At 34.0% G+C, this 19,060-nt stretch overlaps 1 protein-coding gene across 4 annotated transcripts in view; it reads left to right on the forward strand.

Annotated features, from left to right (window-relative positions):
• RBM26 (RNA binding motif protein 26) overlaps positions 1–19,060 on the forward strand; it is a 106,884-nt gene that overhangs the window by 52,006 nt on the left and 35,818 nt on the right. For 3 of the 4 annotated variants that reach the window (XM_044670575.1, XM_044670576.1, XM_044670577.1), the window contains 6 exons: positions 413–524; positions 1,525–1,684; positions 7,676–7,840; positions 8,280–8,411; positions 9,569–9,640; positions 18,244–18,372. In XM_044670575.1, coding sequence (XP_044526510.1) covers positions 413–524; positions 1,525–1,684; positions 7,676–7,840; positions 8,280–8,411; positions 9,569–9,640; positions 18,244–18,372 — 770 coding nt within the window. The remainder of the gene's footprint in view (positions 1–412; positions 525–1,524; positions 1,685–7,675; positions 7,841–8,279; positions 8,412–9,568; positions 9,641–18,243; positions 18,373–19,060) is intronic. The other variant, XM_044670578.1, reaches the window with a different exon arrangement.

Here is a 19,060-nt window from a genome sequence, read left to right on the forward strand (position 1 = left end):
ATAATAATTAGCATTTTTAAAAAATTGTCTTACTATAATTTTTTTCTTTGGATATAACAAAAGGAAGCAATGATATAGACAGATCTTTGGGACATTTCCACTAAAGGAGGTGGGATCCAAAGGGAAAAGTTTGGGAACTTTTGATGCTACTGACTTGTAATGGAATTTAATGATTTAGATTTTTTTTTGGGGTTGTTTGTTTTTTTGCTTAGCAAATTGTAGTGAAAATCTAATTGTGCGGATATTTATTTCATTATCTTGAAATAAGTAAATTCCTCTTAATTTTAAGATCTGTTCATTTACCTTTTTTCCTCTTTTGCTTGTTCTTGCACTAGAAGATTATTTCATGTGAATTTAAATAGCATAGCTATGAGATAAAGAAAGCCAGTTGATACTCACTCTTTTCCTACAGAAAAGCCTCCTAATAAAAGCAGTATGAGGATAGTGGTTGATTCAGAGTCAAGAAAAAGAACCATTGGATCAGGGGAACCTGGAGTTCCTGCTAAGAAGACTTGGTTTGACAAGTAAGCTGGGGGTGGGGTAACGTTGAGGAATACTTAAATTCCAAAAGTATTTAAATAAAAGCATAGAATCATTTTTTTTTTCAGAATGAGGCATTTCACAGGTAATCAATCTTTAGGTCATATTTTTATTGTGAGTAATTTATTTGGAACTAAGGATTCATTTTCATATGGATACGAATATTATAAATGGTTGTAAGTTTCCCAGACTAAAACATAAATTTAAACCATAACTGTAGCTGAACTACTACAGTATTATTAATACTCCAAGCACTTTAGTTCGTAAACCGTTTTGAGATTCTCACTTTCATCCAGAGCTTCTTGGTAGGATTGCCAGGATGAGAGTGGGGATAGGGATTTAAGTAGCAATAAATCCACAGAGTATGAAGTTAAGAGGGTTCCAGAGACTGTCCTTCCCGAACTCTCCCCCTTTTTTTGGTTTTGTTTTGTTTTTGTGGTTGACATCAGCCATGGTATTCATATAAATCTAATTTTCCTGTGTCATTTTTGAGAGCTTTAAGTTGAGTTTCCTGGATGCTGTTAGTAAATTTGTTCTGAGTACGTATTCATGAAGCCTCTGAGAATCTCAGCTTGGTTCAAAGTTTATGCTTTGCTTGATGAGAGAAAATAGAGTTGGAATGAGGCTATGTGTGGTTGTGCATGTTTAAATAGGAGATTTTTGGAAGTGAGCTAGCCAGAATAAAATCTCACTTCCTAAATATCTTGTAACACTAGTCATTTTGGGAAAATTGAAATTGGGACACAAGAAGGAGGCTGAACTTTTAGAGGTAATGAGGGAATACAGTAGATTTGGATACCAAAGAATGCAGTGTAAATGATAAAATTTAAAGACAGGATAGTAACACAAAGGATTGAAAGACTATCTCCTTTTTTTCTTCCCATGGCGGTATTGTTACCATCAATTTGTATTTTTTACAACTAAATGTGAAATTGGATTTTAATGTCTTTTTATTTTGCATAAGAAATATAATTTTTTTTATAGGCCAAATTTTAATAGAACAAACAGCCCAGGTTTCCAAAAGAAGGTTCAGTTTGGAAATGAAAATACCAAACTTGAACTCAGGAAGGTTCCTCCAGAATTGAATAATATCAGCAAACTGAATGAACATTTCAGCCGGTTTGGAACTTTGGTCAACTTACAGGTAAGAAGTATAAAAATATTTCATAATCTTTATCTGTCATTCCCAATTTAATTACACGGTTAGATTTGTAATCTCACTGATACTCATAATTTCCATTAGTGCAAATTGCCATCCTGTTCTTCCTTAGTCATATTTTTTATTAAATCTTTCAACTGCATCTATCTAGCCTTCTGACTTTCCCTTGGACTTTTAACATCTTGTAGATATCAATGCAATACTCAATTTGTCCCTTTTCTTGTTTTTATCTCACTCCTATAAATAGATATATTGATCAATTGACAGGATCAAGAAGAGCCTTTATTAAGCTTACTATATTCTGGTCACTGTGCTAGCCACTAGGAAAATACTCAAACCAAAGAGAGTTCCGTCCTCAAGGAGCTTACATTCAAATGGGGTTGGATTTAAAAAAAAAAAAAAAGAGCTGTAAAGGGATAGTGTATGGAGAAAGGAAGACACTCATAATAATATATCATTGAGTGGGCAAGATGAAACAAATCTGACATATCTGAGCAGAGATACAGAGGCAGTACTAGTTAGGGATGAGGAGAAGGTCTCTGGAGTTGAATTGTGTGTCACTTTCTCCTCATTGAAATTCTTAGAGAATGGAGTAGGAGCAGCTGCAGCATGGCTGCATTTATTCCTTACCTCTTTTTCCTTTTATGGTCCCATAATTTTCTTTTTCTAGCATTTAGTTATCTTTTTTGATCTTTTGTATTCTTTTTAATTTTCCTTAGAATCTTGAGGTATCTTGAAAATCAATCCCCGAGTTCTTTTTAAAATAATTCTTCTTGGTAGGATAAAAATCTGGAAGTTACTTCAGAGATAAGACAAAATCCCTGCCCTTTTTAAAGAAGGAAATGAAGCCTCAAGAAGTTAACTAGTTTTTTACAAGTCATGCAGATAGTACTAAATAGAACTGGATAGTGAATAAGAGTTCTTTTGCCTTCAAATTCATTACATGTATAGTGAGTCAGGGTTAGCTATTTTTCTCAATTTGGTTTTCTTAAGTGACATTTCCACTTCTTTTTGCATATTAATTACTAAAGCTTGAGTCCAAATGTAGTGATTTTTACTGTTTTCAGTGATTAGAATGTTGCTGAAGAAATCCTGATCTTTTTTAATTCCTTTCTGTTGGATCTTTTAATGTGTCTATGAGTATCTCCTTGGGATAACCCAACTTAATTCAGTTTCATGCCAAGTTTTCTGCATACTTGTTTTTTCATTCTTTTGCTTTTTGCTGTTTTGTGAAACACTAATGTTCATAATTCTATGCAATTCTGGATGCTAAGTAGTCATTTCATACAAATAACATTCATTCCCTTCTTTCTAAAACTCATTTGTTCTCCAGATTTCCCTCATTCTGTTGGGGCAGCCTTCCTTCCACTAACTTAGATTTAAAGTCATTATCATCTATTCTTTCCCTTTCTTTCAACTTCATAATCCATTTGATTTCTAAGTATTGTAGATTCTTTTGAAGAGTATCCTTCTGGACCACTTAAATGGCAGTAAACATAGTTAAGTATGTCATCTGTTGCCTCTTATTCTGTCTATTATTGGCAGAAACTACAAATTGGACTCCTGGCTCTCACCCTCTTTCTCTTGCCCTTCCCCTCTTCAATTCATGATGTATCTGCCAGAATATTTCTGCTGTTTAAGAAATGTCATTAGCTGCCTTTAGGATAAAATTTAGACTATGAGTCTGATTCGAGCCTACTTTTCCAGGTTCTTTTTTGTTTTTTAAACCCTTACCTTCTGTCTTAGAATCAGTCCTGTGTATTATTTCCAAGGCGGAAGGGCTAGGCAATGGGGGTTAAGTGACTTGCCCAGAGTCATAAAGCTAGGAAGTGTCTTGAGGCCAGATTTGAGCCCACGACTGCCTGTCTCTCTAGGCCTGGTTCTCAATCCATTGAGCCACCCAGTTGTTCCCTTTTCTAGGGTTTTTACACATTTTTATATGGTCAAATGTGCCTCTTTGATCTTCCTTGTACCTCATCTTCTGCCTCTGTACCTTTACACAGGTTCTCACCTATTCATTTCTAGAATATCCTTCCTTCTGCCTCTTAAATAACTCTTACTTCTGTGGTATATGATTGTAATGGAATACTTTTGGGCTATAAGAAATGGTGAGAAAAATGATTTCAGAAAAACCAGGAAAGACTTACATAAACTGATACAAAGTGAAGTGACCAGAGCCAGGAAAACAGTTTACACAGTAACAACCAATATATGATAAATAGTTGTGAATGACTTAGCTATTCTTAGCAATATAGGAATCTAAGATCATTCTGAGGACTTACGATGAAAAATGCCATCCACCTCCAGATAAAGTTCTGTTGGAGTCTGAGTACTATATTTTACTTTCTTCATTTGTTTTTTGAATTTTCTTTCTCAAAATGACTAATATAGAAAAATGTTTTACATTATTGTGCATGTAAAATCGATACCAAATTGCTTTCTTTCTCAGGGAGAGGGGAGGGCAAGGAAGAATGAAGGGGAAAAATTTAGCTCAGAATTAAAAAACAACCAACCTAAGGCTGAAAATTGTTTTTACATATAATTGAGGAAAAAATATAATAAAAAAATTTAAAGTGCCATAAAAGCAACCTGCCTCCCCCAAAAATCACCTACTTCCTTCAAGGTTTGGCTTCCTTTTAGAAACTGTTACTTCTTCCATTTCCTTTTAGAAACCATTACTTAATATTATTACTTCTCTCTTTCTACCTCATATTACCATGTATATCCTTGTTTTATTTATATTTATCATTCCAGTAGAATATAAACCCTATAAAAGTAAAAACTTTTTTCTTCTGTCTTTGTAGTCCCAAGACCTAGGATATTCTTTTTTGGATTAGATAGGCTTGGAAGGTTTTGCAAATAAAATTACCCTTGACTTCATTTTTTCCCCAGTTCATCTTAGTATAATTTTTAAAAATATATATGGAATAAAAAAAATGCTGACATACAGCATTCTAGTCTCCTTTATTTCTTTCTTCATGAATCTTATCCAGTATTTTTTCGGAATCCTCATGCCCACTTTTTGTTGACTTTTGTCCCTGCTACTGCTTTCTTTGATGGGCCAGTGCTAAGATCTTATTGGTTTTGGACCTTGTTTATTAGTTTCTGTGCTCTCTAATGCATCCCTTCTCTAAGGACCCTCAGGTTTCGTGTTTGATTCTTGTGCAGTCTTGGTCTGGAAGGAGGAACTTACTCGCTATTTCCTTTGGTCATTTTTTATTGTTATTATGTCTGGTTTCCTTTCCAGTCTTGGCTAGGGCATTTTTGAGAGAACTGGACTTTTCTAGGGCCGTTCACCTCTCTATCTTAACCAGAAATTCTTTCCCCACTATTTTGTATCTCAAAACTCCTCAGTATTATCCATCATTATCTTCTCCTGTAATTCCTGGCTCTGATGAATAAAAAGTCCTTTTCCTCGCCAAAGTCAGCCTTTCTTTTTCTTTTCTTTTTCTAGTAGTGATTTGCAATTGCAAGTCCTACCTCTGTTTTAAACCAATTTTAAGCAAAACTTAATTTTGAAATATTTCTCCACCTTTTGAGGTAGATGTGGAAATATTTGTATTTTAATTAAGTTAACACCAGGTAGCATATTCAGAGTATAAAATTACTGCAGCTACTTGATTTTACCCTGTTCAACTTCTTGACTGACTTATGGAAATAATATATGCTTAAAAATTTTTTTTAATTGACACTTTATAGGTGGTGCAATGAATGGATGGAATACTAGACCTGGAGTCAGGAAAAACTGAATTAAAATTCAACCTTAGAGTTACTAGCTATGTGGCTGGGCAAATCACCTAATCTGTTTGCCTGAATTTCCTTGTGTGTAAAATGGGAACAATGAGCACGTACTTTGAGAGGGTGGTTGTGAGGTTCCAATGAGATATTTGTAAAGTGCATAGTGCCCAGCACATAGTAGGAGCTACATAACTACCTAGTCATTCTCTCATTCCTGCCCCAATTCACCCAACCTCTGCCCCCCAAAAAAACCTGGGGAAAGAGTAAATAAGTTTAGAGAGGGGAATTCAACTTAAAGCAGCCTTTTCTTTTCAAGTCTCTAAAATGCGGATATAGAGAACATATAAGGGAAATAAATCTGAGTTATTAAGGCTTATGGAAAGATCAGGTGAACTCTTCTTTAAAGGATATTTAATTAATTAAATTTAATTAATTTGGTCACAGTAATGTAAAATTTAGTTTTACAAAGTTTTTTTTCCATAATTTAAACTAGTGATTCCCAAAGTGGGCGCTACCACCCCCTGTTGGGTGTTGTAACGATCCAGTGGGGTGGTGATGGCCACAGGTGCATTTATCTTTCCTATTAATTGCTATTAAAATTTTTAAAAATTAATTTCCAGGGGGCTAAGTAATATTTTTTCTGGAAAGGGGGCGGTAGGCCAAGAAAGTTTGGGAACCACTGGTTTAGACTTATTTCTCTTGGTTTGTGCTAACCAGAAACAAATTTTTGTCATTTTCCATATGCACTATTCTTTTTATGAGTCATTTTTGTTAAGTATGTACTTCTCAGGTTTTTAGCCTACACTCAAAGTTCAGTAGAATCCTTGTGGATGGTGAAGTCTTTTAGGCCCTTCTTTGTATGGATTACATTCTGTTGGTTCATCAAGCTCTGAAACATTGCAGTCCCTGATGGAAAAGATACTTATCTGATTTTTTCCGCAGTTTAGAATTTCAAAGCCAACTCTCAATGATTGTGGTTAGCTATTTTGTTAGTTTTTTAGACTTTTTGTTTTTATAGATAACACAAAGACAAGTATGAAGAAGAAAAGGGTAGTCTTCCCTTGTAGAGTTCTCATTTCTGACATTGTGACTTTTGATCTTAGGGTATACTACTTTAAAAGTATTCATCATCTTTTGTTAGAAATAACTAAACAGCAGTACCTGCAATTTATAGGTAATTTAAAGGGCAGCATGTTTTATATTCATTATTTCATTTGAGCTTGTGGTGAAACAGACTTCATTAACTTGGCTGGTTACACAGTTAATAAGTGTCAGAGGCTGGATTATATCCAGCTTTAGTACAATGCTGACTATTCTATGCTGCTTTTTACTTTAAAAATAAGAATAGCTCACTACATTTTGCTGTTGATATGGAGATGTATCCATATTATTGCTTATCTTTACTGATATTGAGATGAGCTCTCTTGAGGGGAAATGATTTACATTTTCATCATCATATGCCTTGGCAAAGTTCACATGATTATTCATTAGTATAGTTTTAATTACATTGTTCCTGTATAGTGAGGAGAAACTGGAGCTAGGAATGAGAAATTTAAAAAGAAGAACTTTTATCTAAAAGACACTGATATTTTTGTTTTTATGACCATTGAGGGAGATGTCTTGTCCTTGTGTGAAGAACATTGGACTTGGAGATAGAAGCCCTAAATACAAGTCTTGATCTTTCACTTAATGTAGTGCATAATGTTGTGAGGAAAGTTTTTTGTAAACTGCCAGGGACTATGTAATAAATATGGTACACACTTACATCTCCAGTCTTATTTTATATTACCCTTCACCTAAGTCTTTGTTTTAGTCATACTGGACTTTTGCTAGCTTTTCTATAGATAGGGCATTCTTTCTCTCCTGGGCTTTGCAGATGCTGTCCTTCCTTCCTGAAAGAGCTTCTCTTTTCAGCTCAATAGAACCCCTCACTTCCTTCAAAATATATCCTACCTCCTAGTGAGGCCTTTTTTTTGTTTCCCCTCTCCCCCATTTTTAATGCGCTCTCTTAAAAAATTTTTTTTTACGTATCACTTTATTTACTAGTCTTGTGTATCTGCTTCATCATACCTTCTTTTTCTTGGTGACAAAAACAGTTTTATTATTTTCTTTGTCTCCCTTGAATCTAGGTCAATACCTTGCTAGGAGGAGGGACTTGATAAATATTTGGGTAATTGAATTGTGAACTATTTAGAGAGATTCATTGGAAATGTTCCTTGTTTCCCATTTACATTTTAGGTTGCCTATCATGGTGATCCTGAAGGTGCACTTATCCAATTTGCAACATATGAAGAAGCAAAAAAAGCAATCTCTAGTACAGAGGCAGTGTTCAATAATCGTTTTATTAAAGTCTATTGGCACCGAGAGGGGGCTGCTCAGCAACTACAAACAGCTTCCCAGAAAGTAAGAGAAAAATTGTATGGGTGTAAAAATCATTTGATAATTAGTTTTTACATGTACCCAGAAAGCCACCTAAAAGGGGGGTATATACTTGGAAGAATTCATTTCTTTTATAGGTCTATAGAATGAAGGTCAATGTTGGGGGCATATTTTTAAAAAAACTTTATTTTTAGAAAGCCTTATTTATTGACTAATTTTGTCCAGATAAAACCACAGTTTCTTCTAGCCTTTTAAGAGAAAAAAGTTTTAGAGAACCCATATAAATATTAAAATGTTATTTAACTTTACACTTGTTCTGGAAGCATCTATAACTATGAAGAAAATTTGAGGGTTCTGAAATATGTGATAATTTAAAAGTCTGCGTGCTTTATTGATTATCCTTTTTTCTTAGTGCTGATTACTTTCAAGTTAATTGATTAACATTTTTTCCCTTCTTTTTTAGGTTATACAACCATTAGTCCAGCAGCCCAGTTTGCCTGTTGTCAAGCAGTCTGTGAAAGAACGATTAGGTCCTGTACCTTCAAGTAATATTGAACCTGCAGAAGCCCAAAGTGCTGGTACAGATATTCCTCAGGTATTCTCTGTCGATTAAAATGATAATTCTTTAACTTGTTTGTTTTTTTAAATTGTGCATTCTTATTTTAACCAAATTAAGTACAGCTAACTAAAATTAACACAAACACTTCTTACTTGTAAAACTCCCAGTTTTAGTTAGTATTGCCATTCAAAATCCAAGTTAAGTTTATAGGCATTCCTCACTTTGTGAAATAGCAAAGATTTCTGGGAAGTAAAATACTGTTAGCCAATTTCTGTTTTCTTACTCAACTTAAAATTTTATTATGTTTGTATTGAAAATTTTACTAATGAACTATTAAAACACTTTCAGGGAGGATTTAAAGCTAGACAGTAGCATCCTCTCAGTAGCTAACACTTCAGAACTTTGTATCAACTTTCCTGCTCTGGCATCTCCCTGTATCCTGCCCCCAGCCTGGCTGATAGGAATTTTTCCCTTACATGCAGAGGCTTATGATTCTCTATCTGGACTTCTAGTAACTGGTTTACATCTCTCTGGTTCAGTATTTACACTGTCTAATCGGGCTATATTATGATACCCCGTTGAATATGATGTAAGATATTTGTAGTCTGAAACTTTCCTTAACTATTTGATGTCACGGTAACTAGTCATCCCTTTTTATCTAAAGAGCAAAGGATTTGGGGGGCATTTTAAATGGTTATTCAAATTAAGGAATTAGGTATTAAATTGTCCAGTTGAATACAGAGTCTGTTTATATGAGTATAGTACAAGATTATTTGATCTGGAGACAGTTTTTTAAAGAAGTTTTGAAGTGTATTTAAATGTTTTGAATTTGTTATTTAAAATAATCAGCAGTGTAGAATCACAAAACCACAGATTTCTAGAGCCAAGTGACCTAAAAGATTAGCTAATGTAGTTTCCTCATTTAATATTTTTAGTTCTCAGTGGTTGATTATAATGCATGCTGGGGGTTTTTTGGTGGTTGTTGGTTTTTTCTCCCTGAATCTTCCACAATACTCTTTCCTTTCTGAAAACAAAAACAAGCAAAATAAAACTTGTTAGTACCTTTCCTGGGACTAGTTAAGTTCAGTATAGATTAATAGGTTTTAAACAGTGGCAAATTAAATGTTCATAAATCCCAACAGAAATATATGTGCTGGGGGAAACACTGAATGTGTCCATTTTAATTTTTTTAGAATGTAACTAAGTTATCTGTGAAGGACAGGTTGGGTTTTGTATCAAAGCCATCTGTTTCAGCAACTGAAAAGGTAAGAAGAATAGCATGATATGTTTATTTTGGCTTCCTTATTGTTTTCAGTTATCATTTCAGGTGGCATCTTAATTAAAAAAAAGTGTATGCTTTTTTGTGTGTGTGTCTGGAAGCTGTTGCTTTATTGTACTCTTTAGTCTCAATTTTCTTTTTAAATTTTTTTGCTTATCACTTTCATGAAAAAGAAGAGTGACTCATTTGTTTTTTTTTTCTTTTTGCATAAAGCTTTTAAAATATTTTTCTCCCACTCTATACTTCCCCTGTTTTTTGTCTCTTTTTATTGTAGTTTCTTCATTAGACATATGACTTTGGGCAGGTCAGTTAACCTCTCAGACCATCATCATTATTGTCTATTAAATAGAGAATAAAAATTAGATTTTGTACATTGTAGGTGGTTGTGAGGAAGGTGCTATATTGTGCTATTCCTTCTTGTCTTTTCCTCATAAGAAGAGTTTTAAAATATCACTGATAATCTCTTTATGTCTATACATAAACCATTGGTTTGTTCAATTAAATTCATTAATCATTTTAGGTAGAGAGATAATCAGAATGACAGAATTTATTAGTTAGAATATTTTATTCCTTGGCAGATATGGCCTGTAATGTAGATGTAGTCTTTGTTTCTATTTTCACACTTAAATTGCTCCTCTACAATTTAGAATTACAGCTGAGACTTCATGTCCAGTTTTGTTTTGAATTCTTTGGATAATATAATTTTAGAGCTGAGATTATCTATTATCTCCCTCACTTTATACAATAAAGAAACTAAAGTTCAAAGATCAGAGAAGGGTTATGGGACTTGCACAAGTCACATAGCTAATTACTTAGGAGAATTCAAATAGGAACCTTCAGGTTTCCTGATTACCAGTTTTTTCTTCTTTCCCCTTCACAGCTAAGAAGTTATTAATTAGGTAACCAAATATCCTGGTGCATAACTGACTTCATAACCTAGTCATTGAATCTTTAGGTTTACTCCACTTCTCTCTCTCTCTCAGACTATCCTCTCATTTGCCTATCCCAAGAATGTGAGATTCCTTAACTACCAGTTGGACTTTTTTAAGGCCATGCTCATACTTTACTCTTAAGCTGTCTATCCCTCCCAAATTCCTAATCTGTCAGTGATACAATTTTCCAGGGTAGAAAAACCTCAGTGTCTTGGTGTAATTTTTAAAATTTTTCTCTTCCTCATTTCCCATCATTTGTAAAGTTTGATTTTTCATTATTTTAAAAGTATATGACTTAAAAACATCATTTCTTCTTACATTATCCCTTAGGAAATTCTTCTTTCATCACATTGAGATTATTATAGTATTTTTAAAAATCCTACCCCTCCCTCTTTTCTAGATATTTGCCTTCCTATTCAATACTATATACATATGCTAGATTTGTCTTCCTTAATCAGCACTTTGAGTTAAATCCTCTGTGTACAAATTTAAATGACTGTACTATTTTCTTATGGCTTTCATATTCTGGTGTGGTCATACCCAATCAATTTTTTCTCATTGCTCAGTTTGCCATCCATTTTCTCACTATATATTGAACATGCTATGTTTATTATCTAACCTCTGTATATTCACTTATGTCATTCAACTTCTTTAATTTTTTTCTACTTTATCCAAATCTCATCTACTTCTGCTATGAAGTCTTCTTTAACTAGCCCTGCCTACTCTAGTCTTCCTTTCTATCCTGTCTTCAGAACTTCTAAAGCATTTAGTTATATTGCCTTATATCAAACATAAATTGTTCTTTAGAAAGATTATCTTTGTCTGTTCATTTGGGTTCTAGGTTTCTGAAGTGTGATAAAACCATATTGTATTTCTTTACAAGAATCCTGTGGCTTAGTGTTTAGTACATAACAAGTACTTGTTAAATATTTTCTTATTGATTGAAGATGATCCAACACAATTTCCATTCAGAAGCATTTATTTCCATTGTGATCTACTACTTTCATTGTTACTTTTCAGGCATTTAATTAAGAAAATCTGACTAAAGCTAATTTGTATTTCAATGGTTAACCTTCATCTTACATTGTATGAATTACAAATTTGTCAAAAAGCTATGCAAATAGGGTAAGCTAAAATTTATCTTTGTGTGAATGATATGGAGATATAGGTATCAAGTAATAATATTTGTATAATCCAATAGAATTGCTTGTAGACTCTGGGAGGGGGGAGGAAGAGGAGAGGGGAAAGAAAATAAATCATGAAAATATTTTAAAATTTAAAAAAATGAAATTTACCTTTGTAATTTTCCTCCCCAAGAGGAAAAGGGTATAGACAAAACTGAGCTGAAAATATTCTGCATTTCTTAGAGAACAAATTTCAACTTATGGAAAATTACATTTATCTCTTCTGTTTACCTTACTTGATAACTACTGAAAGTTTCATGATATAATCATACAAGATACTAAAATTAATGAAACATATCTTTTCATTGTCATAAAATCTCAGAGCTGAAAGAGACCTCAGAGATTATGGATAGATGTCCTTTGTTACAGCATCCCTCATAAGTACTTGTTTATAACCTTTGCTTAAAGTTCCCCTTTTTAAATACATTGAGCCTGAAACTTATCTATCTGCAATCTAAGTTACAGAAATTGTTTCTTCCAAATTTTACAAAAACCTTTTCAGCCTTCTGCACCTTTCCCCCTTGGTGCTGCTGTTTACTTTAAGGGTAGAAAATAAGGTAAAAGGAGCAACAGAAAGATGGAGAATAACTGACAAATTTTAAAAAATGATCAGTCTAAGCCCTTCCAAAGAAATTTCCTGACACCTTCAGGTATTAAGATGATACATTGTGGTATTTTGGAAATGAGACCTCAATTTGGAGAAGGTATTTAGTTAAATATCATTAACATTTATGATTTAACATGTTTGTGATCTATAGTTCTATGAATGATAGACATATTTGTTGGTATAATAAATTTTTACATTTATAGGACTTTTACAATTGAGAATAGTTTGTTGTAATGGAAAGACAACTGTACTGAAATGACTTCTACTCTCTTCTCTAACCTTATGTTTTTTGATTTGTAATAAGGGGGTAATGAGCTACAGGCAGAATGGCAAAGTGGCTAGAGAGGCTAGCCTCAGTGTTGGGAAGATATGAGTTCAAATTCAGTTTTTGGTACATACAGAGTGACTGTGCTTTGCTGAGCAAGTCACTTAGCCTCTGCCCTCTAAACACTTTTCTTAAAACCAAGTAATAAAAGAGTTGCTGATATGGTGATTTAGCAAGATAAACTTTTCTAACTTGAAGCTTCTTATACCAACAAAATCAGTTCCAGAAAAGCAATGCAGAAGCAAAATTTCTGCTAACCTCAAGGGATCGTAATGAGGAAAACAATATATTAACTAAAGCACTGTATTTTTCACCTGGCTTTATCATTAACAAGCTTTATTACTTTTGGCAAATGAACTATTTACTGGGACTTCAACTTGCTTTTCTATAAAGTAAAGGGGTTGACTAAGATGATCTTGGTTGGAAGCTCCCAAATTCCATGAACATACTTGTGGTGCATAGTGGTATACCTACATTGAAAATTTTGCCTTAAACATTTTATTGTGAATCAGGATAGAGCTGGGACAGAGAACTCCCTGGAGAGGAAATTCTGCTAATGTAGATTGACATCTTCTCTACAACTTGGTGTTTTTCCTTCTAATTAACAAGCATCTACTTCTCATTTCTTCTCTCTTCCATCTCCCCCCCAAAAAACAACAAACCCTGTGTAGCAAATGCACATAGTCAAACAAAACAAATCCCCACTTTGGTCACATCCAGAAATGCAGGTCTCAAACCTTTGTATTGGGTATATTACCTCTCTGTCAGAATGTATTCTATAGCATTGATTCTCTGGAATCATGGTTGAATATTGCATTGATCACAGCTTCTAAGTCTGAAGATCTTCCATTTTAATAATGTTATAGTTGTAATTCTTTTCCTGAGGTTCCAGTTTCACCTGTTCCATCAGCCCTTATGTATTTGTATACATTTCTGCTTGTATTCCATGAAATTATGAGAAAGTAAGCCCCCCATCCCATTTCCTTTTTTTTGTAGTCTGTCCCCTTTTCTGCTTTCTTTCTTTTAAGATCATCATAACTTAACAAAAATCACCTGAAAGCCCTCTAGCTTATTTGGTTTCTTCTTTCCTCTCAGCACTGTTGTTCTCAGGGCATGCTGGGAGCAATGTACATCACCCTCCCCTCCCCATTAGAGAACAAACATTTTTTCCTCACAAGATCTTTTCCAAATGCTCTGTTTACCTCTTTTTTTCCCCATCTTAGAATCAATACTGTGTATTGTTCCCAAAGCAGAAAAGTGATAAGGGCTAGGCAGTGGGGGTTAAGTGAGTTGTTCAGGGTCACACAGTTAGGAAGTGTCTCAGGTCAAATTTGAAGTTAGGACCTCCTATCTCCAGGCCTGGCTTGCTCTATTCACTGAACCACCTAGCTGTCCCCTTTGTGTTTTCTTTTTATATAATTTTTCTTATTGTCCTGTGTTTTCATTTCAAATTTTCTATTTAACTCTGGTTGAATCCTTGGAGAACTCCTCTATTTCATTAAAATTACATCTTCCCCTATGTAGAATTAAACTTCATTTTTTCTGGTTGAGTTATTCTTGGTTATTATCCTATATCTTTTGCCTTTTGGATTACTATTCCATGTACCCTAGTGCTTTATAGGAGTAGCTGCTAAATCTTGTGGGTGATCCTGACTGGTTTCTTGGTTCTTGAACTCCTTCCATTTGGCTGGTTTTTTGTTTGTTTTTTTTTCCCTTTTATCAAAGGGTCTGGATTTTGACTCACATTTCTGAAAGTTTCCATGTGGGATTTCTTTTAGGAGGTGACTGGAGAATTTTTCTATCCCTCCTTTGCATTCTGATTTTATGATATCAGATATCTTGTGATTTTTTGAAATATGAGGCTTAAGCTCTTTTTTGTCCATGAGTTTCAGGTAATTCAATGATAAATTATTTCTCCTTTATCACTTTTCTAGATAAGTCTTTTTGATATAGGATACCATATTATTTCTTTTACTTTTTCTATCATTTGACTTTGTTTTGATATTAATATGGTCCTTTCTAATTTTTGAAGGACTATTGTCATTTGAGTAAGGTTTGTACTTTTCCTAAAATGCTCACTCTTTCTCTAAATCTCTCTTAGATAGTTTTTGTTTCTTTTCCAGTTCTTTTCTCAATTGCTCTCATTTATCTTATTTTTAAATTCCATTTTAAAAAAGTTATATATTTCTTTAAAAAGTTTTACATTTACATTTCTATTAGAAATTCTAATTCTTGTAGGCAAGATATTGTTTTCTTCAAAGCATTGCTTATAGGTATTTTGGGATTATTCTCTTAGTTTGCATTTGTGTAATGGACATCCATAGCCTTATAGTAAGTAGCATTTTATTTTTTTGTGTGTGTGTAGTTATTCTTCCAGGGACTTCTAGGCAACTTGACATTGCTGACCTGGATATGAGTGCTTTCTAGGATACTCTGAGAGATTCTTTTGTTCCCCAGCTGCTTTCCTGGAAAGGGAAGAACCTGTCTATAATCTCTTGGAGAACCAAAGCTTGGGCACTGAGTTTGGATTTACAAGCCCTCTTGGAGACCAAGTATTGCTGGCCTGGGTAGGGGGGGCTGAATTTGAGTTCAGCTCTGAGCTCTCTGTATTTTTGTCCTGAATGCTGAGTCAGAGTTCTTAGCCACTCTGGAAACCTTACTAGGAGGCTCTACATCCTGAACCTGAGCTTCTGAGCCTTGTAGAAGACCCAACTCTGCTGGCCTGGCCCGTGAGCTGAGTCCAACATCCGCTCTGGATATTCCCACACTGCTAGTTTTGCTCTTGGTCCTGAGCTGACATCTGCAGTATTGACCTGTCCAGGAGAACCCTATAAAGCTGGATTAGCTTGGGACCTTGGCTCCTAGGGCCTCTGGGAGACCTAGCACAGCTGGCCTGATCAGGAACCTGAGTCTGAGTTCAGCTTTGGGAATTTCTGCTCTACTGGTCTTCCTCAGAACCCTGAGTTTCATGACCATATTTTCTGCACTCTTGAGAATTTTGTGCTGCTCTTCTTCCACTGGCCTCCTGGCTATCAATCTGGCTTCTGGCCCTCTGGGCTATGCTTCCTTCTTTCTTGACTGGGCCATAGTCTGATTATAGAAGATCAGAACTATCCTGTTCCTTTGATCTTGCTCTCTTAGACGCTAAGTTTGTAATCCCAGCTCATCCTTGTTCCATAGTTCCTGTTCTGGGTTACTTGTTTATATATCAAATTTGTGATATTGAGCTGAAAAAATAATTCTTTGTAGTTTCTTCTACTTTCTAATCATTTCAAACTCTAGCATTCTTAGATCAATGGAGTTGTCTTGGGAGGGTCTCTACTACTTCCTACTCTACTATGTTGGCAGGTCTCCTTTCCAACTTAATAGTCTTAAAAGAACTGCCTAGAGCAGTGAAGGATTAAGTTGCTTGCACTGGTTCAGGATGCCAGTATATGTTAGAAATAGTCTTGGTACCCAAGTCTTAGCTTCAAGGCTGGTTGTCTGCTATGTCACGCAGCATCACTGTTTCATGAATATGGGTATTAAAATAGTATGCCAATTTATTGTAGCCATACTTAATGTTTACAAGAGAGGCATTGCTTACGAAAATGGGATCCTTCCTTCGTTTTTAGAGGATAGTGATAATGAAGAGGTAATATGATATGGTATTTTTATGATCTAATAATAATAAATTTATGATTTAAAATAATTAAAGTTTTATGATTTAATTATATATTAACCTTTTGTTATGTTAAACTTAGTTTTTAAAAGTGCTGTTTTCCTTTACTTTAAAGAGAAAAACTAGGTTACTGTTGCTTTGCAAGTTATTACTGCATGGTTTACCTGAGTCAGGTCTAGGCAATCCTTTCCCTATTGAGGGTCAATATTCCACACTGAGGGGAAAAATCCCAGCACTTGGCCAAATTGAAGCAAAAAAAAATATGTAATGGGTTTATATATTTTTTCTCCCTCAAAAACCCAGTCTTATTTTTAAAATTTAAATGTTATACCATAGATTTAAAAAACACCACACAACAAATATATACCACAAACACTTTAAAATACACTTCAATTCTGTATTATGGTTATTGGTGAATGGAAAGGAAGGAAAAAAGCGGGAAAGGTGGAGAAGAAAGAGTAGGTAAATGACTACAAAATGAAAATTATAGGCATAAACCAAAGGAGGGACAGGAGAAGAAAAGAAAGAAGATCAATTGGTTGTAAGAAAGGTACTGGAAAATTTTCCATCGCCCTCTGCATTCAATAGACTCTCATAAACTTCATGAATACCAATTAGTCAAAATGATAGCATGATTTAAGACTTTTTGTGAGGAGACAAAATGCTACTAAGGAATTTGGGGAAATATTCTTTATTTAGCTTTTATCCTACCTATCTTATCCCTCCTTCATACTGTATCCCTTGGAATTTAAAGTAAATAGTAAGTGCTACTGCATTTCTTAGCAAAGAAAAACTTATTAGTAGAGGTAATGATTTTGGTGAATGAGTAGGAATTCCCATCTTTATTTCTACTTCCTGCCCTTGACTTGCTTTGTAATCTTTAGGATGTTGCCACCACTGCCCCTTAGAAATGTTAAAACAGCTGATAACTGACACTCTTCTTAACTTTTTCTATTATTTTGCAATTAACTTTTTTAGAATTAACAGAGAGGAAATTATTTGACTGTGATCATATTTCCTGAATCCAAAATGAGTATATACACACATACACATATGTGTGTGTATGTGTGTGTATATATATTGATCCAGTATTTTCTTTTTATCTGTAGGGGGCAATGGCACGCTATATATCTATATCTATATCTATCTATCTATAGCTATACATCTATATATCTATATCCATATATCTATATCTATCTATATCTATATCTATATATATATTCAAGAAATTCCTGAAAGTATTTTCTTTTTACCTGTAAGGGGCAATGGCCAGAACAATATTAAAATTATGTTCAAAAATCCAGGATGTTTTCCAAGATTAGGATTCCTTAGTACTAGATAAGATGGATTGCCTCTAATGCAGCCTTTTAATAAAGGTTATTTGTGAGTTAATATTTTTTACCACTAGTGACACAGAATAAATTTAATCCTTGATCTTATTTGACTGATATAATTAATGATCAGTCAGCAAATAGTAAACAGAAAATTTATGAACAGTATCAGTACTAGTAGAATAGTATACATGTGATTTATATGTGATTTCAAGATGATAATTATATTTTAAATACCACTTGTTTAGTTTATCAGTAATTCATATTTTTTGGTGGTGTAGGGCTCAGCCTTTTTGCTTTCAATTTGTGTTTTTCTCATCTCACCCCCTTGTGCTTGAGTAATATTCTTGTAAAATTTCTTATTAAGGGGTGATGTGCCACTCATTTCCTTTCCTCTTAAAACTGCTTAATGTGAAATTTGTATTAATATGAATTGTCAGTGATGCTTTAAAATTTTAAATATCTAACATGTTAAAATTGAGCATTTTAGTCTAGAGTTCTGTAGGAAACAACAAACATAAGAGAAAATAATTAATTTTGTGTTGTTAGGTGTTATCCACTTCTACTGGCCTCACAAAAACAGTGTACAATCCAGCTGCTTTGAAAGCTGCGCAGAAATCTTTACCTGCTGTTTCCATCTCTACATTAGATAACAGTGAAGCACAGAAAAAAAAACAGGTAAATTAAACTGAAATATTGCAAAAGGTTTGTTTGCAGAAAGCATCTTCATAATTGACTTTTAAGTTTGTTTTCTTAAATCTGATTAGGGCATTAGGACCAAAAAATAAACCTTTCTACTTAGTATATAGATCTTGGACATGCCATGGTCATTTTCATTTATAAAATATTTGCTTAGTAAACTTGCCAACTTAGTGCTTCTTCATAATTTCCATCTAGCATAGGATCATAGATTTAGAGCTGGAAGGGAATTTAAAGGTCATTGAATTGAACCCCTTTTTGGAGATAATCTTAATTCTAGGTCCAGTTTCCTATCCCTTCTATATCACATTGCAAACAATAATCAGCAAATATTTAGTAAGTACCTGTTGTCTGTTGTAGGTACTGTGACTGCCACTACAAAGTATGAAACAATCTCTATTCTCAGCGAACTTACCTTCTAATTGGGAAAACAAGTGCATTTAAAATATATACAGTGTAAATAAAATTTAATAAATACAAATATATTCAAAGTAGTTCAATACAAGGTACTTTGTAAGGGAGGAAATTGGCAATTGAGATGTGTGTTGGGTACAGGAAAACTTTCATGAAGAAGATTGTGCCTTACTTAATCTGACAGGAAGAGTAGGACTTTGAGGCGTAGTGGTAAGAATGAGGGTATACAGTCCAGGAATAGTGTAAGAAGATG

The sequence above is a fragment of the Gracilinanus agilis genome, chromosome 3, assembly GCF_016433145.1.
Source record: "Gracilinanus agilis isolate LMUSP501 chromosome 3, AgileGrace, whole genome shotgun sequence".
NCBI lineage: Eukaryota > Metazoa > Chordata > Mammalia > Didelphimorphia > Didelphidae > Gracilinanus > Gracilinanus agilis.